We start from the raw sequence: 25,936 nt of genomic DNA, 5'->3' as shown, positions 1-25,936 counted from the left end.
ATTGGTGAATGGCGACATTTTGCTGCTGAAGTGTATGGTCGACAGGTTTATTTTGTGTTAATGCTTGGCTGAATGTACAACATCTCTTACTTGTTTAATGGAAAATCAGTCGTGACTCTGATACAAGCGGATTAGTGGGTCCCAGATTTTCCAGAGGTGGATTGAGTTCGACCACAGACGCGCCTTATAAAGTTTTGCTCAGCGATGAGCGTCTGCCATCAAAGGTCCATTGTGAAAGTGCTCAAGGAAGACTGATAGGATTGTAAACATAAGTTGAACCTTTATTTGTTAGAATTCTGGTCTTCAAGGTACTGTGTGTTTGTCTAGAGCAATGTCAGAAACCATCGTTTTGGATGGTTGCTTCCAAATGTTTTGGTCTCCAGTATCTTGAGGTTTGTGTGTTGAAAGAGGCCAGTTTGAACACAGTTTGATAGTGTTAGGGCACAACCCATGCTCTTTGGAGAGGTTTTTTGAGCAAGCATACATAAAGTTTATATGTTCTTCAGCCAATCAGGTTCCTTTCCTGGTTCTCTCCTGGCTTGTTAGTTGTAGAGAGGGCATGAATGGCATCTTTGTCCCAAAAAATTCAAATTCCTCCACAGGAATCCAGGAAGTGGAGAGCAACTTTAGCCAGGTTAGTGCTCTTGCCCTGAAGCATCCTGCTCTCATCAGGGCCAATGAAAGTCATATTGATATCAGCTGCTTTTGAGAATTTAATATTAAACACAACATGGTTTCATTTAAAACATTGTGCAGTTGGTCTCATTTCGACATATAATGTCTTATACAAAGTTGTTTTGATATAATGTCCAAAACTAGTGATCTTCAGTTTTTCTATGTCTCTTATAACATACCGAAGCCCATGTTTAGGGGTGCTCCGATTGATCCACTTCTGATAGCTATCAGATAGCTGATGCTGACGGTGCATAAAATAATTATAATGCTAAAGGTAAGGTACAATTCATATTTCTTTATTAAATAATGTGCAAAGTAATTTGAAAACTTTGTGTGAGACGTAATTTCGCTCATGCACACTCAAAGCGCACACACATAAGCCTGCCGGTACCACACATTACGCTTAAATGTTCAAATAAACTCAAATACAAAATAACTGTCTTGAGTATCCATGTAAACAGTCGTTTTTGTCATGAGCGAACGTAAATAGTTGTGTAACAGTAAGGCCCTGTCCCAAATGGCACACTTCATATGCACTTTCAGTCTTGTGGACTTACAATGGCTGCTGTGTGTGCATGTCCGTGAAGTCCATGAGACCGTAGGTGTCCCATTGGTCATTTTCGGTGTCAGAAGAGTGTTTTCGAGCACCCCCCCAAACATATTTGTCCTACTACTTTTAAAATGAATAAATAATCAATTTACTTTTAGTGTAAGTTTTAGAAATGTAGCTTTTATTTCTATTCTACACCTTTCTTTTTCAGTTTTAGTTTTTATTTCCAGTTAATTTAGTGATTCAGGTTATTTCAGTTGATTCCCAAGCAAGGCAACATTTCTAATTTTTAATCCTATATTTTATTTTATTATTATTATTATTATTATTATTATTGTTAAAAATATTAGATTTGTTTTTCACAATACACTAGTCATCACGAGCTGACTTGATGAAATGCTCAGATGTTTTGAAATTAAAATTCATAGTAAAAATGAAATTGTATGTTTGTAAATAAAATAACATAGCTGTTGTAGCTCGGAAGTGTGTGAGTCTCTTAAGGAGTCTCTCCATTGTTTTAACCCAGCGCTTTCCCGTAAACTACATTTGGAGTTGTTGGTTTTTTACCTGCTTTATTTAAAGCTTTCAATGGTGGTCAGTCAGATTGTGTAACAATTGTCGGTGCAGCTGTGTGGTTCGTGTCAAGTGGCGAGTTAATTCTGCCTCACGGCCTCATGGGAGTTTACAGACTAGGTCTTCTGGTCACGCGGAGCCGCAGATAGAGGACTTTCTTTTTCCTGTTGAAGAACGAGGAGAGATTATACATCTGTGTTTATTTGTGCAGTTGTGTTAGTGGTTGGTGAGGGGTTTGCTGTAGGAGTCTCCCGCTACATCATTGCCCGGCTCTGGTTTGCTGTCGCACTCAGTTAGTAAAAGCAAACGACGATTGCGTAAATAGTGCAATACATATAGTGAATGTCTATGGGGCAAGGCATTGCACCAGTATAATTGTTCAAACTAAATTGATTACACTCAAAATTATAGCCTTACAAATAACACGTAAACAAAGGAAGTAGCCAAGAAAAAGTTTATTTTGTGCTTTTAAAGAGACCTTTGAAATAAAGTAAATTTTGCTTGGTCTTTTGACATATAAGAGGTCTTGGTACCATTAAAACATCCTGCAAGTTTAATAGGAAAAACTTTATACATTTATATTTGTACCTCAAGGAACAAGTTAAAATATTTTTTTTTAAATCCATGTCATGACCATTTTAATATTTGTGTGAAATATTATTTTAAGTGTTGATTGCAAATACTTTTTTGTCTAAATAGAAGAAAACTACTTTTAAATTCAGAATACAGGACTAACACGTCACAATTAACGCTCATTCTAAACCTTTTTTGAGATTTTAAACGGGTTTCAACTCTTAAAACATATATTTTTTAAACATTTACTTGTGTTTTACTCCACAGCACTTTGGTCAGTCTCGTGGCTGTTTTTAAATGTGCTCTATAACTAAAAGAGCTTGAACTTCTCAATAGCTGTCAATGGAGAATGATGCTTTTTGCCCCATAAAGGTCTAGTTTCAACATCTACAAGAAGAAATTCATGCAAAATACCCAAACCTTGATTCTTTGGATATAACGATCTGTAAAGCATTGTTTACATGGAGCAAACTCTACACACAGGAATTACATCAGTAACCACACTTTCATTGGCCTAAAAAAAGCATTCCCACCTAAAATGAGTGATGCCCTTAAACTTTTCCCCCACAGACTTCCATTGTAACTGAGAGACATGATGAAATCATCTATGGGAATGCAATAATGCATGTCCATAGAGATTAACTTGCATTGAACCCAGACTATTCCTTTAGTGCTCTGGTGGTGTGGAAATTCTTCATAATGCTAACAGAATTTAACCATTTTGAATAAAATCTGCAGACGTAGACAGTTGTCTTCTGCTGTTTCAGGACAATGTCAGGTTCATGGATAAAGATCTTGTCTCCTGGATACTTGCATGTAGAGACATGATTCTGCTTTCATAGACCTACAGATGTAATGACTTCTGTCTGTGTGAAGAACAACAATGATAAGGCAGAGGTGGCTTACGTATGGGTTTTGATGATTTTTTTATTGTTGAGCATAATCATAACCACATAATAGTCAGTACTCAGCCTTTAAACATTGTTTTGATGAGTTGGGAATCTAAGGTTATGGCTGGACACATAGTAGGAAAACTTTTTAATTTTTAAAAAAAAAAGAAAAAGTTTGATTAAAATTTCATGACTCCTTTTCCATGAATCAGTTTTATCATAATCGTTGTTTATTAAAACATAGCCTATATGAATTTTAATGTTGCTTTTTATCACATATGTTTTGTTATATTGGTCCATATAAAAGAATATAGTTAAATATTCTTTATTTTGTAAATAAAAATCACCATATGAGCCATTTCAGAGTATATTATTGGCAAAATGATGTGTGATGATGGCCCCACAATAATACAAATTCATGTACCAAGCAAAGTCGGAATAATAATCACAAGTTGCAATTGGTACACATCAAAATCTGTCAGTGCTTGGCATTAAATAAAAAATCATACATATCGAGTATTAAGTTAAACACAGTAAATAAAATAGTTGTGAATAGTTGACCCAGGGCTCAGTGCTAAGGGTTTTTTGTTCTGGTTCGACCGGATTTAATGTGTACTTATCCTGCCAAAATAAGAAAAGAAAATTTTACCACAATTTTAGATACTGGTGAAACTTCACAATTTTCAATTCCAATTTCGGTACCACACCAAAATCTTCCAGCCTAACTTATATAAAGTCCAAACTTAATTTTTTTAAGTTTTTCAGGTTGGTCTTATTGCACATGAATGGTTTAAAATGTTTAAATTGGCAAGACATGCAAACGATAAACTTTCCTGTCAGCCCAACAAATAGGGCTGGGACGGTTACCGCATTACCGCAATGCCGCGGTCACGTGACTCCAACCGCGGGTCTGAGCTCGTCACCGTCATCACCGCAAAAAAAAAAAAAAACAACCTTGGCCTGCACATGTGTGCACGTTGTGTCTAATGACATGGATTCATTGATTCTAATGACATGGATTATGTCTAATGATATTGTGGCTTACATGGATTCAAGGTTATCTAAACAAAACTTATCATCAAAAGATGGAGCAAATCCGACCTTTCGCGAGTTGAGGAGCGCAATGTTCCATGACGCATAATAACATTCCATTCGTATTAGAGATGCGCGGATGGGCTATTATTATTTCATCCGCAACCGCATCACAAAACTCATCATCTGTCCGCCATCCACCCGCACCAACGTTTTTTGATCAATTTTCGAAACCGCATCCGCGGCGCTGACTGTTTTAAGGTCTATGAGCGATGCGAGGCGCTGCTGTCGAGAGGATAGAAAGCTCTTGGTTGTTCTAGAAAGAACACTGATCCAATGCAGCAAAGATATTTAAAGGCTAAAGTCCCTAGTATATTGGCTATGTTGTATCCCCAGAATATCAGCAGTGAACTCCGTCTCCGATCGGCGCACAGGGATAAATATGAATAAGTAAATAGCTTATAACGCACATCGGCAAACCTGACCTTACCTGACTAGGCTACTGTAGACTAAAATGTTGGGGCTGGCTATTTAAAGCGGTTTACCGCCATACCGTGGGAAAATCTTGCTTTTCAACCGCGGTTAGAAAAAATCCATACCGCCCCAGCCCTAACAACAAACACCGCAGTGATCCACACAGAAGTACATGCATATCAGCACAGGATGATTTGTCATTTCACAGATGACACGCATTCAAAAATACTAACCCTAACTACCCAATTAGATTTTTTAGGGGTCTCTTGTTACATTCAGGGGGTTTCAGACTGCCGTAAATCAGCCTGTGTTTTTGATGTTGTTTTACTAGGATGTGAACCTTTCAGAGCTTAAAATAACAGTAGGGCGCAGACTGGTAAAGACCGGAAAGCCGAAAGTATACTTCCCCTGTCCGCATTACACTCCGGCTCACGGATTAATGTCTGCATGACGTTAATTTCTTCATCATCACCACAATAGTTTGCTGATGGCCAACGGACATCGCATGGGATTTGAGCTAGGGGTGTGCAATATCATACCGTCCACGATAATACCAGTATACATTTTTACATGATAAAAAAGTGTCATATCGCGATATCAATGATATAGCGACGCGATGACGTATGGCGCATTTACGTTCCCTAGCACGCACAACAACAACACCTGTCTTAGCGCGAGAGCAGCCTGTCAGCCTCCGATGACGATTTAGCAATTTCACAAACAGCTTGAGTGTTCAGCGGGGCTGCCGACGCGCATCTTCTCTCGCGCGCGTTTAGGAGTCGGGACATGACTGAATGGTCTCTTGCACAATCGGGCCATCAGTGCATCGTAACTAAACTTTATAATTGTCAAGTCTTCTTAATTCTTATCAGTTTAAACATTCAAGCGGTTTTAAACTATCCAGTAAGCTACTCGCGCACTCTCTGAGAGTACATAGAGTACAGCTCGCGAGAAACTAAAGTTATTTTTCGCGGATTATATCGCTTTAATGGGGGGAAAAAACGCTAAATTGTGTAAAACTTCCGGTCTTGGTAAGTATACTCATAAACACAGTCGGTTATGTATAAAACGCATGTGACAGTGTGACAGACAGTATAATGAAAACAGCAATGGATCCGTGCACTAGCTGTAAAAGTGACAGCAGCCATAGGCTATGCGTCTGTCATTAATGTTGTCGTCAAAGCAACAAAAGATAGCAAAAGATAGAAAAAAGATAGATAATGAATGAGAATTATTAGCCTATGTATTTAGTTTAATCAGGAAAACAGAACTAAAAGACTGTGTTATTTTACATTTGATTACTTTATTATGTTTCTGTAGTATTTCTGAATACTGGTGTTAGACCTACACACATTTAACATTTAATTCAAAGATTGAAATCAAGCTTCCTTGAGTTGTGTAAACTCTTAACAACAAAATTACCACATTGTAAAAACGCAATGAGTGAGCAAACATTTAGGCGATATAAACATAATAAGAAAATTGATAGAATTTTGAGGCTATATCGCCCACCCCTAATTTGAGCACATGAAAAGAAAGGTCCTCTAGATCCATCCATCCATTCTCCCGGTCAACAGATTAAACTCGGAGAGGCTTGAGCACTCAACAGTATGCGAGACGTAACATGAAAACTAAGCATACCTGGACCTTAAGATGACCATATGACCTGCTCTCAAGGATAATATACGGACACAGGTGCGGGCGGAGATGATAGACTCATAAAGACAACAACAGATGGATGAAGAAACAGGGTTTCATAGGCTGATGTCACATTGACATCATGTCAGAGTGAATTAAAGAGAGGTTATCTCGCTCCTAACAGGTGCAACCTTGCTTTACCCCCTTGCACTCATGAAATATCTCAGTGTGGTTCAAACTTCAGTCACTCATCGCAGCTGTTTATTGAATATGTTTTACTCCACTCCACAGGGAATCCGGGCTTCATTTCCCATTCCCAGTGCAAGCTGGTACTCTCCCAGCGTGAATTGTGGTTGTTGAAGCGTGACCGACTACTGTCTGTCTGTCTGAATGTGAAGTCTTCTGGTGAATGGAGGCTTCACTCTGCGGGGTTGGAAACGGGCAGAGGCGCCACAGATTTAGAGACTCCTGTCGTTCTGCCTTTTGTTTTATTTCCCCCCTTTTTTATATGTGAAAGTTGGCATGTTGGAATGCTATTCTTACAGGAGTGATATAAAAACACATCAACTGTGTTTGAAGATTATATGGTTGTCACTGGCATATCAAATTTTGTAAACCAAAGCAAGCATCACTTTTACTATTGCTTATAGTCGTATTGCTGTTCATATTTAGCCTGGTTAAAACCAGACCCTTCTCAGTCGTAACTGAGTTAGGGTCTGGGGAAGGTTCATTGACAGCTCACTTCCAAAGGGGCGTCACCAACGGACGTCGCTCAAATGCCTCTGTAAGCAATTGGATGGACCTAAAACCAATCAGATCGATCGTCATCTTGTAACGCCCGCTCAACGTTTGTGCTCGATTTGGAAAGATTGGAAATGAGCTTCAATGGGCTCTTCGCCAGACTAACTTGCAGAGCAAATCTAAATTTGCTGGAAGTTTGTCTGGATTTTCCCAGGCTAGTTCATATTCATAATCAATATCTCGGTTGCTTCCTTCTAACCTGTTTCTGCACCAAACACGTTTCCATTATTTATCAATGGCTACAGATGGATATTGAAAATGCTGATATAGCACTTTTGCTTTAATGTAAAGTAGGAAAACAACACGTGGGTAGCTGACAAGATTTGCCAACAAGTGACTTATTATGTGCATTATGTGCTTATTCACTAAACCAGCCATTTTTTGGTGGTGTCCGATTCAAAATAAACCTGGAACTGCAATGTCCTAAACACTCACATTATTCCTCAAAGATGAGAAACTTTGGCCTCCTGAGCCAAAGCAGTGATGTCTAAGAATTTTTACCAAATATTTCTCCCAATTGGAAATTAAAATAAAAAGGTTAGATCAGAAGGTATTTTTATCAGGGTTTTTTTCTTTCTTTTTTTCTGCGTGTCTGACACATAGAAGGCAATTGTGACTGAGAAAACATACTGGAGGTACAGGTTTACCTTAAGAAAAGTATGGACCATTTTTATATTTTGCTCAAAGTAATAAATACAAACAGCATATATAATCTAACAATCAACTCTCATCATGAGCACAAAACAAAGTTAACTAGTCATTTCTATGATTTTTGTCTTCCCTTGTCATCTCTAAATAATTTTCCAGTTTATAACATTGTTTATTATGAAATGCTGATTAATAATGTTAAATGTATGGTAAACAAATGTTTAAATGCGCCATGTTAACTTGTCTCAAACCTGGCTTAGTTAAACCCTGAGTGCTTGTGGCGTGAACCGCTCCATTGTTTAGACTCGCTACTCACTTTAAACTGTAGAAACGTTAAAATGGTGCAATTATGTCCCGCGGTCCGGATGGAATCAAGCGTTTGATTACCACTGTTTTAGGTTATATTAGCTGTGCACTCAATGTACTTTAGTGCTTCTGAACAACCATCTTTGTTGAGTGATTCTGTATTAATTATTTTGGTTGCTAAATGTTTCATTGAGTTATATTGCTTGTCCTGCATCTGATCAGCCTGAAAGTAACTATTTTTTATCGGTTTATTTGTTTGTGTTAGGCCTGACCGATATGTCAAATATATTGACAGTATTTTAATTAAATAAAATATCTATCCTATTATTAAACAACAACCTCAACCTCCCTCCAATAAAAACACATTAGCAACCTAACAGCAACATCCTGGCAGCCACCCACAACATTGTAGCATTGCCCAAGCAATCACCCAGAACACCCTAGTATGTTGGTAAGGCTGTTTCTTTATGGCTGTTTCTTCATGAAAATCAAATGTGATTTGAAGTTAAATAATGTTATCCAAATAAATGAAGGTAATGCATCATGTAAAACCCACACTTTGCAATGGTGCAGGATGCATGTGTATACAGTTCATGAATACAGATTCGAAACTCGCATCTCATGCTTCAAAATGTCTATTAGTTGTATACAATCCAGGTGCTCTAGCCACACTTTGATCTGAAACGAGGCCAATGCCAATGGTTTTACTCAAATACATAATGCTTAAGGTTATCATTTGGGTCAGATCGACTGGTCAGATTTAAAAAGGTCCAGTTCTTGACTCGTCTACCCCAGCTGTCTAAAGCACACCTGGGCTTCTGGCCTTGAAGTTCCAGCTGGATGAAAACAAAGAACAAGTCTGAGGGAGGGTGAGGGGGTGTCTGCTCTTTTTCAAAGCTACATTTTCACCTGCATTTCAGCATCTTACTAATCAATATCACAAGTTGTCCGTCTGGACATGTAAGTGCTGAGACTGATCTACTAGATTAGTTTTTTTGGCGCAGTACTGGTTTTCTTTACTCATGCCTGTGCTTTGTTTTCTTCTCTTCATAGTGATCCTTGTCCAGGCTGGCTCTTTCTATTTCACCAAGGAGCCAAAATCCCAGGATGCCTTGCACGGGCGCAGTGCCATGCTGCGGTGTGAAGTAAACGACCCTCAAGGTGTCATCTACACCTGGAAGCACAACGGTGAGACTGTCACCAATTCAGAGCGACGATTTCTGGAAGGGGGCAACCTGAAATTCACTGCCATTGACCGAACGTTGGATTTAGGAAACTTCCAGTGCTTTGCCTCAAAGAACAGCAGTGGTGAAGAAGAACGCACCGGCGAGGCCTCCTTCAATATCAAATGTGAGTGTAACGCCCATGCATCGCTCAAAATATCCCTCCTTCCCAAGTCTTAACAAGTTAGTTAAACTCTGTGTTTGCTGCCTCTTGGAAATGCTTTTCCTGGCGTGTAAAGCACATGTGAACCATTGGCCCTTCTTAGCCTGCCTACTTCACCCCCTTTGCGACTGCAGTAAGCTAAACAACGCCCGCGTGAGAGAAGGTTATTTTGAGCCAGCAAGTGGAAGCCAGACAAAGCGCCCCTTTATATCCGATGCCAAGATTAATTGGTTGAAATGCAACGTCCGGCCGCTTGAGTCAGATAACAAGTAAGGTCAACTAAATGGAGAGGCCTGTTTTTGCAGCGGGTGCAAAGCATGACCAGATGGTGTGAATGGGGGGGTTTGTTTTTGATAATGAGTGCAGAGGGTTTCAACAACAGTTTCATCCATCTCCTGATCATCAAGCTGTTGGTCTTTAACATATCTTTCTTACAGGGTTGGAAAGTGGTGCAGTGAGTCTGAAGAGTCCAGAATCAGTGGCAGAGATTGAGAGCTCCTCACAAGTGATACTACGGTGCAACATAGATGGACACCCACGGTGAGCAATTGCATGTCTGATTCCTAGCCTTAGATTAGAAACATGCAGTGGAAGCGAGTGCATTTAGCGACGCAAGCTCAAATTCGCATTTCATTGAGTTCTGCAGTTCATAATGCAGAGCAGGTACTCATTATGTTCTCATCGTAAAGGTCCGGATATACTTCATTTTCTGCGCTCTGCTCCGTCTAGCACAAGACTTTCAAAGTAGTATGGACTTTCAGTTCCAGATGGACTCAGGTGCATTTAGTGGACCTTTCTATTTGAGTGTTAAAATCAGTTGTGTTGTAGTCCGGGATGCAAACGGACATGTGCTCAGACAGCAGAAGACTGCGGATGATGGAAATTGCATATCTTTGCGCCAGAGCAGAACACAGACCAGGGAAGTATAGTTCTGGCATAAGCCCGGGATTTCCAGTCCTGCTCCTGGAAGGCCTGTCCTGCAGATTTTAGCTCCAATCCTAATTAAACACACCTGGATCAGCTAATCAAGTATTTCAAGATCACTAGAAACATATAGGCTGGTATGTTGGGGCAGGTTGGTATAATGTCCGGTATAATGACAGACATTTGATGGTAAATTGCCCCCTTGAGGATTTTATCACTTAAAACTCATCTTTGATGACCAATCACAGGGAATGATGTCCATCAAACACTGTAGTTGTGGCTGAGACAGGAAGAGTTTGTTTAGTTTTGTTAAGTCGAGAAGATATTGTTTTCTGTTCTACGAAACCAAATCCACTTTGATGCAAAGGATGAGTACTCACGCTGGAAAATTGCCCCCTTGAAAATTTCATTACCACCACAGTAGACCAACATACTAAGCCAACTACTGAATGTTGTTGACCAAACATTCAGATCACGACCCAAAATTCTTTGGTAACATTACAAAATGCATGTGTGATTTTTGACAGCATACAAACAAACTACATGGAGAAAGAGCTTGTGGCCACGTGTGGTTGTTGCTGTCTTGTTTGATGGAGACGGTATACTACAAGTTTGAAATTCATAGCATTCGTAGCATCTCTGACTACTTGGAGTGTGCTAAACAGACGGCAATGTTGTCAAAGCGATCCCCGTTCACACGGATCAGTAAAAACGACTAAAACGGCTGTATTATTCATGCCAGGCCAGTAGTTGGCCATCTCACTTTGTAAAGAAACACTACTCGCCTATAGACTGAACACTTAATACATAATACATATACATAGACGATAACGGTATCTTTTCCAAAAACGTGCACTTTGAAACCCGTTTTCAGGCCCCCAAAACGCCGTTGTCGTGTAAAATGAACGGACCTTAAAGTAGGGTGTTTTTGAAGGGCTTCCTTCCTCAGTACTTAAGGTCTAACTCTGCTGCAGCACATCTGCCTGTTATTTTCAAGTGATCCTGAACCAGCTAATTAAGGTGCTCATTTGTGTTTGATTTAAGGCTGGAGCTTAATGAGTGCTAGGCAACTCTGGCCCTCGAGATCCACTTTCCTGTAGTTATTCTCCAATCCTAATCAAACACACCTGAACAAGCCAATCGAGATCTCTAGGATGACTAGAAGGCTACAAGCGGGTGATTTTGATGCTGAACTCTACAGGAAAGTGAAACTCGAGGGCCTGAGTTGCCCACTCCTGAGTTAAACTCTGCATGTTGAGGGTTGGCGACCCGTTACCTAGAGTAACTTCTTGTGAAGTTTTCTTCAGTTATAAATAACCCTTCTTCCAACTGAATCTACAGGCCAACCAATCGCTGGCACAGAGATGGAACACTATTAACAGAGAAGAGCTACAAAATAAACAACAAAGAGAGAACCCTTATGCTGCCGAATGCCAGTCCTGATGACAACGGACTCTACTACTGCTGTGCAAAGAACGCAGCGGGCCAAGTGTGCAGCAATGACAACTTCACACTTAACATCATAGGTATGCGTGTTTCTCATTGTGTTTGGATGTGTAATTGAACAACAGGCACTTATATTATCAACAGGCACTATAATTTAAGTTTTACCTTCCCATTATGTAATGAATGGCATTGATCTCCCTCTTGAAGATAAGAGTTTTCCTCAACCAGTGGTGAAGCCAGAAGATTTGGTGGTCCTGAAGAATGCGGAAGCGCTTTTCCACTGTCAGTTCACGGCTGAACCGCTGCCTACCGTTGATTGGTACTATGAGAATGAGGTGGTGGCCAACAAGAGCCGGTACTACATTTTAATTCAGTTTGCGTGTAATTACTAGAAGTTTTGTACTTTTATAAAGTTTGAAAAAGTTATATGCTCTTAAAATGAATGCAACTTTAGAAACATGTGTATTCAAATAGAACAGTTGGATTCTGAAAGTAAAGGTTGCTTTATAGGAATTAATCAAATAGTGATAAATTAATTTGGGAATTTTTAACGCTGCAAATTAGCTCACACATGTGTGAAAATGAATACACCACCTATTGTAGCATTAGTCAGCCACTTGTTCTCTCCATGATGATTATAAATTATAATGTATGGATGCATTTCCTCTTTTTTTCCTACAGTGTCTTTATTCTGAGCAATGGATCCCTCTTAATAACTCAGGTGAAGCAGCGAAACACAGGCCTGTATAAATGTGTGGCACAAGGACCCCGTGGCCCTCCTGTCTCTCTCGAGGCCTCACTGCGAATCGCAGGTAACAAGCTTAGACCTGTACGTGTGCAGTTAGACATGCAGTGATGTAGTGTACAGGCCTCTTTGGCCCATAGAATCAAATGTATGTAGGAGCAAGAAATATCAGAGGGATTGACCCATGACTTTATTATTGAATTATTGAAAATTAATTTTGATTTTCAAACATATCGGGTTATAACTGATTAAACGAATGAAATTGAAAAAAGAATATCAAACCTCAAAGTTTCACTACATAATATTTTAAAACTTTTAACCGCCAAATCAATGTCATGTCAACTTCAAGAAGCATTCAGGAAAAACGGGAAGTTATATTATAGAGAGGACCCATGCAGACATTTGTGACTAATTTGATCTTCTTTTTTTATATACCGGTATGCTACGGTAACATTGTAAAATGTAGTGTGGTAAATTAAGACTTGTCTTGAAAGTGGCATAAAAGTTTTTAAAAGTGCCCCTATTTTTTCCCCACTGAATATTACATTTCATGCAGTGTGTAATACTAGCTGTTTTTGAATGTAAAAGACCTGTAAAGTTTTAAAGATCAAATAAAGTTAGTCTCCTAAAAAAAAAGAATCGATTCTGAACTGCTGAAACAAGTTAATTCAAGTAATACCAGTCTCACTTCCTGTTACAAACATACGTAACAATGTAAAAAATTTGCATAATGCCCGTCTATGGTTTTCATTGGCTACCCATGAATGATGTATACTTTGACCCTCAAACACTGTAGTTGTAGCTGAGACAGAGACTCCAAAACAACATTAGGAACCTTTAAAATAGCATAATGGCGGCACTTTAAAGGAGTCCTTAAGGTATGGAATCGTTTAGTGGAACTTGAACTGGACCCAGAATGGATGCATTCCTTACGATTCGACCCTAATAATAATCCATTTGTGTCTCACTGATATTGTATAGAGGCCTGGTCTGGTTCTAGTGTCCCTCACATACTGGTGAACTCTGGGATCCTGATGCAGTAAATCTTCAGAGCGATTAACTGCAGCTTCAGTGATGAAGCTCATCTAATCCCTTTCTGTTTCCAGCACCTGCTTGAGTGCTTTTACAGCACTGAGCGGCTTACACAGCTCAGATGTCATTGTTTTCACTGAATAATGGGCTGCATAGAGTCCATGTTTTGCTCTCAAACGTCTCCATCTAACCTGTTTCTTGTCACCGTTTTCCCCTCAGAAATCGAGGACATGATGCCGAAACAGTCCAGGGTGTTCACCGGAGATTCTCTGGAGCGGGTGACATGTCGACCTCCCCATGGGCACCCGGAGCCAGAGGTTTGGTGGGAACATGCGGGACAGCGCGTTCCACCCACAGGCAGAGTATCCCAGGATGGACTGGACCTGATTTTCAGTCCCACCCGTGGCGAAGACTCGGGGACCTACACGTGTTTTGCACAAAACAAGGCTGGACTGAAGAAACAAGAGTTGACGGTCACTGTGGCCAGTAAGTCTCACGCCAGAAATGCACTCAGATATGAATGCTTGGCAAAAGTTTTGCAAGTGCCTGTTCTTCTGGACGCAAGGTGGTGACAGTTTTTTTTTTCAAATGTCTGTGCCATTGTTTAGATTGTTTAACTGATTTGGTCAGCTCTTCAAACTGGTGCTGTGCCATTAAAGTAGTTGACTAAGAGACAAGAGACTAAGAGACATTTCAGCATGCAACAAAGCAAAATAAATCAAGCATTCCATATTATTGCCGCTCTTGTCACTAGACTATTTAACATGTCCCTACAGCTCTCGGAGTTCCCTATTGATTGGAAATCAGCCACAATTTTCCCCCTCTTCAAAGGGGGTTCTGAATCTGACCCAAATTGTTACCGCCCAATTTCCATCCTTCCATGCCTTGCCAAAGTTCTGGAGAAGCTCTTACAAAAACAGTTAAATGATTTCCTGGATAAAAATCATATATTATTTGACATGCAATCCGGTTTTTCGGACAGGACATGGGTGCATAACAGCCACCACAAAGGTCCTTGACGATGTAATTACAGCATTAGACAGCAAACAGGTCTGTATTGCCACCTTTATAGACCTCGCCAAGGCCTTTGACTCTGTCGACCATAGGGATCCTCTTACAAAAGCTTTCCAGTATTGGTCTGTCCTCCTCTAGCTGTGATTGGTTTGCTAATTATCTCACCAACCGTGTCCAGCAATTGAAGGTTGACAATAGGGCTGGACCAGAATATTCGAATATTCGTTCGGTGGGTTGGTATTCGATTTGAAAATTTGACATTCGAATATTCGTTTTTTTTGTTTTTTTTTGCACACCTGGGATCCCCCGCGAAACGGTTCTCACTCGCGCTTGAATAAGGCCGGCGACACACTGGCTGCATGGCGTGAGCGTCTCAGCTGTGTGGCATGTACGTTTTTATTTCAGCTCCCATGTTAACAGGTTGGAGTTTGCACACTGCCTGTGTGAAACACGCGTCTCAGGCGCGGCTCGAGCCACGCGGAAAATGCGTGCATGCTAGAAATAGAACCGACGCCTAACTGCAACGGGAGTGTTCTCTGGCTAGAGCGCAGAACAGCGGAGTTTGTATGGACCGAAGTGCATGCCTGAGCTTGTGTTTTGGGTTAAGCTGCGTTGCTTTGACATTGTGGAAAATAGAATAATAGAAACAAAATGTATTAGCCTTTTACCCGTTATTATCAATCTAAATCAATCTCGTTTTTAATTTAACTTAATTTCGTTTTTCTTTACTTAAATTTTGTTTTTTCTTTATTTAAGTTTCATTTTTCTTTATTTAAATTTCGTTTTTTCTTTATTTAAGTTTCATTTTTCTTTATTTAAATTTCGTATTTCTTTATTTAAGTTTCGTTTTTCTTTATTTAAGTTTCGTTTTTCTTTATTTAAGTTTCGTTTTTCTTTATTTAAATTAATTTTTTTCTTTATTTAAATTTCGTTTTTCCTTATTTAAATTAATTTTTTTCTTTATTTAAATTTCGTTTTTCTTTATTTAAATCTACCCTTTACTGTGTCAGTAATTTGTTAGTCAGAAAAATATTAGACTACCTTAAAAGTATTGCTTAATTTAACAGACCTGAGTGTGTGCGTTTTATATCATAGTGGAGTGTCCGTTCTCGGAGCATATAAACCCTGCCCGCGTGAGGTGCGCTGCTTCCCGCTCGCGCTGTTCTGTAGCTGACTAAAAGTTTATTAATTCTGAATGTGTCGCGTCTCGCGTGTCCATCTATATTGCACCAAATGCAACACTGCACTCCCTTGTGAAGTCGGTTGGATGAACGGTTCTCGAAATAATCAAAATGCAAAAAGACAGACCAACACAGAGATTCCTGCCTTTATTAGTGAAAAGAATATGTTCAGCCCCCTCTCGCCGAATATTCGATGTTCATTACTACCGAAGCTTCAAAGCTCAAAAAATGGTATTCGGACCAGCCCTAGTTGACAACATTATGTCAGACCCACTCACTGTCTCTAAAGGTGTGCCCCAAGGCTCCATCCTGGGTCCAATCCTTTTTTCTATCTACATCAATGATATAGCCAGAGCTGTTGGTACCTCTCGGATTCATCTTTATGCAGATGATACCATTTTGTACTCAGTTGGTTCCTCTCCCAATTCTGCGGCTTCCAGTCATAAACTCAGCTTCACCTATATAGAGCAGTTCTTTGACAGTCTCCACCTCCGTATTAACGCCAGTAAGACAAAATGTATCCTTTTTAGCCGAAAACCGGTTACAGAGACTCCACCTACAATCACCTGCATGAACGGTATGGCTCTGGAGTATGTCAAAGAATATAAATATCTAGGTATCTGGTTGGATTCATCCCTGTCATTCATTACACACATCAATAACCTTCAAACAAAAGTCAAAGCTAGACTAGCCTTTCTTTTCCGTAATAAAGCCTCCTTTACCCATGCTTCCAAATGCACCCTCGTTAAGACGACAGTACTGCCAATTTTGGATTATGGCGATATTATCCACAGAATGGCACCAAAAACAGCTTTAAGAAAACTTGACACAATCTATCATTCAGCCATCCGTTTTGCCACTAATGCACCCTTTCACACTCATCACTGTGACCTGTATAAACTGGTGGGTTGGCCCTCCCTTTATACCAGGCGGCTCCATCATTGGTTTCTCTTCATATATAAGACAATTCTGGGCAAGGCACCTCTCTATTTGTCATCCCTACTTCATGCCGCTCATAACACCTATCACATAAGATCAAGTAATTTGATTAAATTTAGTACCCCCCCTACTTCTACTACTTTTGGACGTAATGCCTTCCGCTTTGCATCAGTACATGACTGGAACATACTACAAAATACCCTGAAACTTCCATCGTTGATCCCAATCTCCACCTTTAAGCGAAACCTCGAAAATTACATAGTTGACTCGTGTTCCTGCTGACAATCATGAACCATATTTATACACACATATTTAAGCACTCTATTCCTTTTCTTTTTCCCCTTTGTTGTCTATCTTTTATAATTTAGTTGCTTGTTTATGTGTTTGACTATGTACAGCTGTACAGTATGTTCTTATTTATTCCTGTAGCCTCTTGGCTAGAAGAAGTGGTTCTCAAACAGTTTAACTGGATAAATAAAGGTAAAAAAAAAAAAAGCTATTGTTCCTCAATGCATTTAATTTGCGTATTTCAGTAGCATACGTTTCGGGCACCTGTCCTCTACTGAATATCTCGCATTCCACTAACTTTTCTTCATAATGGCCGATACTACCTTATGAATGTGATCTTCAACACGAAGACAAGAAAGTCTGTTAGTGTGACACAATCAGACCTTTCAGGACTTTAAATAAATTACTATTCTCAGTTGAAAAACTTCCCTTGGAGACTCGTCAGCTGAAGTAACCAGATTGACCTTTTTTTATGGAGTTGAATGATTGGATACAAGTTTATGCACAAATAAATGGAATATTCCTTTACCAGATCACTGCTGTAAAAGTGTGACGTGATGATGTTTAATCTGATTCCTGTTGTGATCCTGAACCTCTGTTTTGCGTGTGCAGCCAAACCGGAGTGGATCCAGAAACCTGTGGACAGTCAGCTGGAGGAGGGGCGCGCCGGGTACCTGCACTGCCACACACGCGCCACGCCTGAACCCGAGGTCACGTGGTACCGCAACATGCAGCCAATCAGCGCAGAGGTGAGAGGAACAGTGATGTCATGCTGATATCATATTTGTAACGCGATCTCTAGCCGTGTCCTGAGGCCAGCGAAACCTTTTGATGTCTCTGAAAATGAAGATGTGTTGATTTTTCTTATGGGGAAAGATGATCATGAAGCAAATATTAACCCTCATGTTGTTTTCCGGACATTTTGACCTGGAGAGCATTTTTTTCCTGAAATGTTATCGCATTGCTGACTTTCTGTCTCACATGTATAACAACAATTCTTGATCACTTTTGTACTTTTTGGGTTGTTATTTTCATACCTTGTTTTATATGTGATGTTTAGGGCTGTTTTCGACTAAGGATTTTCATAGTCGAATCTGATTCGTTAGATTTTGCCTTAATCGACTGATAGTCAAACCATTTTTTTATTTTATTTTTATTTTTATAGATAGCAGCTAGACGTTCGGTTGAATAACTGTTCGTCTGTTATAGGACAACTCGCTCTACGTTTATTTAAAATGAACAGCAAGACAACTAGAAGTGAATGTGCTTTACATTAAATGAATCCTTAACAAAAAAAAAACAAAAAAAAACGTTGCAATGAACGTGCTTTGTTTTAAATAAATCACACACAGTAAACAAAACCTTAACAAAAAAACTTTGCAATGAACTTTGCAATTTAGACGCGCAAACTGCGTGCCGGTGCGGTGAGACGTACATGCTCGAGCAGATTCGGCTTGAAGTCGTTCATCCTCGGATGCGGCGTCGCGCGCGCTGTTACAAAAAAAGCCGTGCACACAGCCAAGCGAAATGGGGTCTTGCCGGTCTTGCGCACCCAACGCGTCATTTTTTGCCGCGCGCACCTTCGCTCTTGTGCGGACGCGTCTGGTATAAACAAGGCTTTACTCTGTGTCAGCACGCGCTCTGATCGGTAAAGGTGCACAGACCTCTCCCGAATCATCTCCAGCACTCAGCCTCCGAAGCAACACTAACTCCGCCTCTGTTTCCCTCGTAAGATGATATTAGTATTTAAGCATTCTCTACGATAAAAAATGTTTGTAAAAAATATTTTAATAGCACGGTTTTGGCGGTTATAGAGTTCTAATGACGGTGATCAACTATAACCGTCCGTCTCACGTTATATAATAACCGTCACACCCCTATTGGTTATATAACCCTACTATTCGACTATGAGGTTCATAGTTGAATCAGACCTCATCGAATCGTCGAATCCTCGACTATTAGAAGTCAGCCCTAGTGATGTTCCTGGTGAAAAATGACTGGCCTACAAAACATTGCTTATGAATCTGTCATTATGCTATGTCATTAACAGTTATTGGATTTTTTGTGCAATGCAATACTTTTGTACACTTGTTTGGCACACAGATAGATGATAGTCAGAACATTAACCATAGAAAATTTGGAGTCTCTACCTCCAATCCCTAAAGTGCAACCAATTGTCGAAAGTTACACTCACATTTATGCTAATAACTTTTGGACCGTAAAGGACAAAATTCTTTTTTTCCCTCTGATTCTTTAGCTTAACGCCATTTTCTGAAAAACCTACCTTTTTAAACTCCTAGTTACTCAGATGTTCACAAAAATTTAACCGGATCATCTGGACTAAGCAGACAAAAATTATGGAATTCAAGTTGATCATTCAAAATGTTCTTGAATAACAAAATTCAAAGAGCGCGGCAAAATTAACTTCAGCCTATATCTCTGCAATGTATTCGTTTTCGTATTCTGACCAAATCTGGTGTGTGTTATGGCAACCATGACCTGAGTATAGCTGCATGATTTCGGCGCAGTGCCACCTACTGATTAGGAGATATGAAAAATATCAAATTGCCCATTTTGGGCATCTGCCATTTTGAATTGACGTAAAATGCGATATTTTACGAACGTATTTGTATATTATTACAAAACTCTGTATGACCTGAAGGAAGTCAAAGAGTTTAGAGACAGCGCCACCATGTGGTAAATTATTATGGCAATTCAAATTTTTTTTATAATTTGTGATTAATTTTGCGTATTCTATTCAAAATGGTTTTAATAGATTCCTTGGGTCATGCCGGCGACATAAATACTAATTTTGCCGTAGAGCCCATGAGTCGGCCAAACATCCTCTGTCATTTTGATTTTGACCTTATGCATCTATGCAGTTTTTGAGTGAAAAAAGTTATCTTAAGCTTGTTCACCTCAAAAAAAACTGAAGTTTAAACAGATTAAATCCAATATTTGGCAAAGACATGGCGTAATTAGAGATTTAAAAGCAATTTTTCTTAGGCTGGTCATTTTTGATCGGAAACACCAAATAAGGATTTTCAACACAGCACAAAAATACCAAATTCTGGCATGAAACTCTAGAGGGTGCATGCTCAGGTCCTTAACTCATTTGGTAGCGATCGCATCCTCATCTACATAGCGCAGCTGATTGGTTGCTGTTGTATCAGTGACCAATGAGTTGTGGCTCAACATTCAAACAACTTCCGGTAGTGTTGCTGTTAGCAGTCTGCAGCGCGCTCTCAGAAACCCTTAACCTTCCCCAGCTCCACCTGTATATATGTTACAGGGGTTATTTCATGAATGTTACATGTGCAGCCTCATGTCTTACACGCTCACAGCAATGCCATGCTAATCTCTCCAAGAGTTGTCATGACAGTAATGTTATGTAGTTTTTATTTGAATGTGCTTAACACACGCTCTCTTTGTGTTTTGTGAAGGACGTTCGCTTCAAGCTCTTCTCCAATGGAACTTTGCGCATAAATAATGTGGAGGTGTATGACGGCCATCTGTACAGCTGTGAGAGCAGAACGGAGGCGGGAAAACTTAAGGCCCAGGCACGGGTCTATGTACTCGGTAAGGAAAATTTGTTACGTGCTGATTGTTGTTTAGTAGTGGGTTTTTCAATGGGCGATGCCATTGTCTGAATGTCAAGGCGGTTTATATTATCCCTATATATAAAAGCCTTTCGAGGCTGTGCGGTACAGAGGACTTCTCACCAAGTGCTCTCTGTTACGGTATCTGTTTCAGAGCGTCTGAAGTTCACGCCGACGCCGCAGGCCTACCAGTGCCTGGAGTTCAATAAGGAAGGAAATCTGCTGTGTTCTGCCAAGGGCCGACAGATCCCCACCATCCGCTGGATCAGAACAGGTCTGCAGAGAAATAAAGATGCAACTTTACTACCTTTGTGAATTGTTACCCCAACAGCCCTAAACAAGATATCTAGTTAATGTGCCTTTAAACTTTAAATATCCTTTAAAATTCTTCCCTTTTAACCTTTCAAAAAAGTGTCACTTTTTATTTTTTACCAAACTTTGGCAGATCAAGTGATATTTTTCATCTGAAGCTGAAACTATTATATCTGATTTAGCAGCAAGGTCCCTTCTCTGGATTCTGTCAACTTTATGCAATTTTCATATGCATATTGTGACAATTGACTTGAATCTTACCTTTTTAATCAGCTGTTAGACGTTATAAAAGACTTAAGATTCGGTGTAAACTCAAATCATATTTAGAATATAAATGACTAACATTTTTATGAACTTCACCACTTAGTTAAGAAATAGTGTGTCCTTGAAATTGGAAACAACTGGTGCTGGAAAAATTGATTTTGATGTAGTCTTGTGTGTGCAGATGGCAGTGATATACCAGTGTCGGTGGAGCAGCAGAGGGGCACACTGCACTTCACCAAAGTCACAAGGGCCGACGCGGGCAACTACACCTGCCTGGCCTCCAACGATCAGCAGGGAGAGATCAGAGCAGTCGTCCAGCTCACCGTCGCAGGTACAGCGGAAACACGAATTCACTCCAACACCAGAGCTAACTGTGGTTGATAGAACTAATTAATGCATTTCTGTTTTCATTGAAAATATCCACTTATCTCCATGTTTTTGTCTCCTTTTTGTTTCCTTTTACTCTAACTCCTTTCCCATTCATTAGTTTATGTGGCGTTTAAGCTGAAGCCAGAGAATACCACAGTATATCAGGGACACACTGCAGTACTGCACTGTCAGGCCACTGGGGACCCTCATCCCTTTATCCAGTGGAAGAAAAAAGACAAGTTTCTGGAGGCAGACAAGAGCAGGTAAATCATTATAAAAATTTTGGCTTTCTTGAGTTCAAACTGAAGTGGGTTTATTTGAAGAATGAACAGAATTTACGAATTTGAAAATTTCATTGCCAAATCTTCTTGATAATTTCTAATTCAGATTCCAGAAGATGCCCAACGGCTCTCTGGTCATTCATGACGTCAGCACGGGGGACACGGGAAGATACACTTGCATTGCAGGGAACAGCTGTAACATTGCACACACTTCAGCAGAGCTCTACGTTGTGGGTGAGTCCAACACCCTCCACATTCTTCAATAATTAGTAAGGAGCCATCAAATCTGTTCCTAAAGCTGGAATGGTTTTGAAATTTTGCCTCAGGGTCTCAAGACCTGTCATGCCAAATTTGAGGTTTATTTCAAACCCTCTGGCACCACCAACTATTTTTATTTGCATGTACATTGTACATGCACAAGTCATTTGATTTCAATGATTTCCTCTGCCAAATTTTCCCAACGTCACCAAGCACTTATTTTTAAATTTTTTTCATTTTTGGTATTTATCACCCACTTTTCATCATCCAATCAATTCATTATGGATTAAATGCTTTTTAAATCATTGCATTTGGTTTCTCTTTAGAATGTGTAAAATGCAAATTGCAAACCCTGAACTTTGTTGAAAACATACTTTTCAAACTTCTATAGCATTATTTGGCTATACCCTAAATTTTGGTCAGATTATGTAGAGGCTATCCTAGTTAAGTTATTAAAAGCAGTTTTTTTTAAGTTACCTGAGCAATTCCAAAACAGGGCAACATTCCCAAAAAACACAAATTATATGTTTGAATATTTGATCGGTCGACCATATTGCCAAACAGAAAATAAAGATTCAGTCATTAGTAAAATTTCCCTCACAAAAAAGGTCTGTTGTCAATAGCTTAGCATTGTATGAAGCACAGCTCACACACAAGTCACTTTCAAACCAGACAGCTTTCTGCTGGTCAACACTGCAAAATCTGTGAGACCAACTTGATCTAGTTTCAAAATCTGTGCGAATAAATTCCCTATTGAAATGAATTGGGATTTCACCCACTGCTCTTCCAAACATTTCTAACTCAGACTTTCAGGGAAAATGTTTTTAAGTAAAGACTGAAAGAGTTGTCAATAACTGCTCCTTGTAGCTGTTTATTTAACCAAGTTTGGTACTATTGGGTTCTTTGAAACCTGATAAATACTGTAATACAGTTTCAAATGGACAAGCACTTTGAAAGTTCACCCTAAACTAATTTTGGCCTGTCTCTGACATACCAACTCAATTTTCAGATTAAGTTGAATTACCAACTCTTTTAGTCTAGTGGTGTTGGTGACTTCAAAGAAATGAGAGGCACTTGAAATTTTCTGCGTTTTGGTGAGAGTTCAGGACTGTTAGATCCTAATTGAATGTTCATGCCAGTGTGTCACTTGATTCCTATAAGGAGACTATTTAAGTTGGAATCAAAAGAGATTCAGGAGTGAAACCGCTTCTCTATCTAAAAACCTGGTGTTTAATGTAGGTTTTGTATGTGTTTGTGGTTTTCTACAGAAAAACCAGTGCAGCACTCATTAGCAGATGATGAAAAGACCCCATATAAAATGATCCAGACTATTGGTCTGTCGGTGGGGGCGGCAGTCGCTTACATCATCATTGTGCTGGGTCTCATGTTTTACTGTAAGCAGAGACGCAACGCCAAGAGACTCCAGAAGGGGCAGGACGGAGACGAGCAAGAGGTGGAATGTCTCAATGGTATGTGGTGGTAACCTTTGTTAGCATGCAATTATGTGAGTAAAATAGAATCTGTTCTCTGATACAGTTCTCTGATCAACCCATAGGGGACATACAACAGAACGGCCACACCACAGCAGAGATCCAGGATGAGGTGGCGCTTACCAACATGGCTGTCACCGGAAACAACAAACGTCACAGCAGTCACGACAAGCTTCAGTTCCCCCGAAACAACCTGCACACCATCACAACACTTGGTACAGAAACGATCCCAAACCAAAGACCTACTGACTAGTGTGGTTTAACATCACGGTAACACTTTACAATAAGGTTCATTAGTTAACTACCTTAGTTAACATGGACTAAGAATTAACAAAACCTCTACAGCATTTATTAATCTTCGTTAATATTAATTTCAACATTTACTAATACACTGTTAAAATCAAAGATTGTATTTGTTAACATTAGTTAATGCACTGTGAAGTAACATGAACAAACAATAAACAGCCGTATTTTTATTAACTAACATTAACAAAGATTAACCAACACGGTAACAAATGTGTTTGTTCATTTTAGTTAATGCATTAACTAATGAACCTTATTGTAAAGTGTTACCAACATCACAGGTGTTCAGCCAAAATGAAGCGCATTTGTATTTACCCTATGGCAGCGGTGTGGTCTTATGCCTTATCGCAGAAAATGAATCAATCTACATTGTTTCTCATCTTGTAGGTAAAGGAGAGTTTGGTGAAGTGCTGCTGGCTAAAACAAAGGCCAGTGAGGATGAGGAGGAGATGGTGGTGCTGGTGAAGAGTCTACAAACACGCGATGAGCAAATGCAGTTGGATTTCCGTCGCGAATGTGAGATGTTTGCTAAGCTGAGCCACGTTAATGTTGCTCGTCTGCTGGGCCTCTGCAGAGAAGTGGAGCCGCACTACATGATCATGGAGTACAGCGACATGGTGACAACAGCTCAACACTACATATCTGTACATCTGTCTTTACACCTTATCCCTTCATCACTCAGTCCATCCATCCATCCTTCCTGACTGTCTATATCTATTTATCTATCTGTTATTCTTTCTATCTATCATCTATCTGTCTATTTATCTATCTATCTATCTATCATCTATCTATCTGTTGTTCTATCTGTCTGTCTGTATGTGACAAATGGTTTTATTCTAGTTGAAATATTATTTTCTGAGAAGTGTTTCTCCTGGTTTGGTTTCATTTTGCTGTGTGTGATTTTCAGGGTGATCTGAAGCAGTACCTGAGAGTGTCCAAGAGCAAAGACGAGAAAGTCAAAGTCCAGCCGCTCAGCACCAAACAAAAGGTAATTAATAACTATCCCTCGTCTCTCATATAAACACACACACACACCAGGACCGAACCCACTCTCTCTCTGCCATCAGGTGTCGGTGTGTCTGCAGGTCGCTCGAGGGATGGAGCACCTGTCCAACCAGCGCTTCGTGCACCGAGACCTGGCCGCTCGCAACTGCCTCATCTCTGCCAAACGCCAGATTAAAGTGTCCGCTCTGGGCCTCAGCAAAGACGTCTACAACAGGTACAGTTAAATACAGCCAGAGCCATGTTCACGACTTCTTGTTTTATAAAGTGAGGAATGAAGGATTGTCCTTTAATCTGGGTTTGAAATTAACTTTTTCATCACTCACCGGCCAATTTGGCTACTTTAAGTTACCGGCCATTCAGAACTTCTACTAGCCACACGCTATATATATATATATATATATATATATATATATATATATATATATATATATAATTTTTTTGGGATTTCATACATTAATTTCTTATTCAAACAAAATCCTGTCATCCAGCAGCTCCTTCCTTCCTCTTTCATCGTCACCAAAAATGTGGACAGATCAATACAGTACAAAGAACTTCAAAAAAGTGTAGGATGTCAAAAAATAGCAATGTCTTTTCTGTTAACCAAATGCTTTTTAATCTTAGCTATTTGCTTCAATGCAAATGAACAAGCGCGCCATTGTTTGTTGCGTAGTGCATGTTCAAGTAAGCCAGATATGAGCAGATCCTGCGCAATACGCTCTATTTAACATATCTTGATGACTCGCCTCCATTTGAGCATTTTTGTTACATCTGCGCAGATTTGGCTTACACAAGCTTCCCCAGCAAAGTGAGTAAACATAAGTAACATGTCAAATTGGCTTGTGATTTTACAGCGTTACCCGCCACAGTTGATTTTTACCCGCATTTGGCGGCTGTTCATTTCAAACCCTGCCTGTAATACTTGTCCATGTGCTTGTTTCAA

At 39.7% G+C, this 25,936-nt stretch overlaps 1 protein-coding gene across 1 annotated transcript in view; it reads left to right on the top strand.

Annotated features, from left to right (window-relative positions):
* ptk7a (protein tyrosine kinase 7a) overlaps nt 1-25,936 on the top strand; it is a 40,786-nt gene that overhangs the window by 13,546 nt on the left and 1,304 nt on the right. The window contains exons 2-18 of the mRNA XM_077202089.1: nt 9,214-9,510; nt 9,984-10,086; nt 11,812-11,996; nt 12,124-12,271; nt 12,598-12,728; nt 13,913-14,179; nt 17,728-17,864; nt 20,559-20,694; nt 20,869-20,988; nt 21,472-21,621; nt 21,778-21,922; nt 22,047-22,174; nt 23,467-23,667; nt 23,754-23,903; nt 24,379-24,608; nt 24,899-24,979; nt 25,059-25,210. Of these exons, the coding sequence (XP_077058204.1) occupies nt 9,214-9,510; nt 9,984-10,086; nt 11,812-11,996; nt 12,124-12,271; nt 12,598-12,728; nt 13,913-14,179; nt 17,728-17,864; nt 20,559-20,694; nt 20,869-20,988; nt 21,472-21,621; nt 21,778-21,922; nt 22,047-22,174; nt 23,467-23,667; nt 23,754-23,903; nt 24,379-24,608; nt 24,899-24,979; nt 25,059-25,210 (2,761 nt within the window). The remainder of the gene's footprint in view (nt 1-9,213; nt 9,511-9,983; nt 10,087-11,811; nt 11,997-12,123; nt 12,272-12,597; nt 12,729-13,912; nt 14,180-17,727; nt 17,865-20,558; nt 20,695-20,868; nt 20,989-21,471; nt 21,622-21,777; nt 21,923-22,046; nt 22,175-23,466; nt 23,668-23,753; nt 23,904-24,378; nt 24,609-24,898; nt 24,980-25,058; nt 25,211-25,936) is intronic.

The sequence above is a fragment of the Siphateles boraxobius genome, unplaced genomic scaffold (genome assembly GCF_051911475.1).
Source record: "Siphateles boraxobius isolate OS27281-9 unplaced genomic scaffold, OSU_SipBor_1 118, whole genome shotgun sequence".
NCBI lineage: Eukaryota > Metazoa > Chordata > Actinopteri > Cypriniformes > Leuciscidae > Siphateles > Siphateles boraxobius.
Note: the sequence above shows the minus strand (reverse complement) of the source record. Positions and strands in the feature narration are given on the sequence as shown.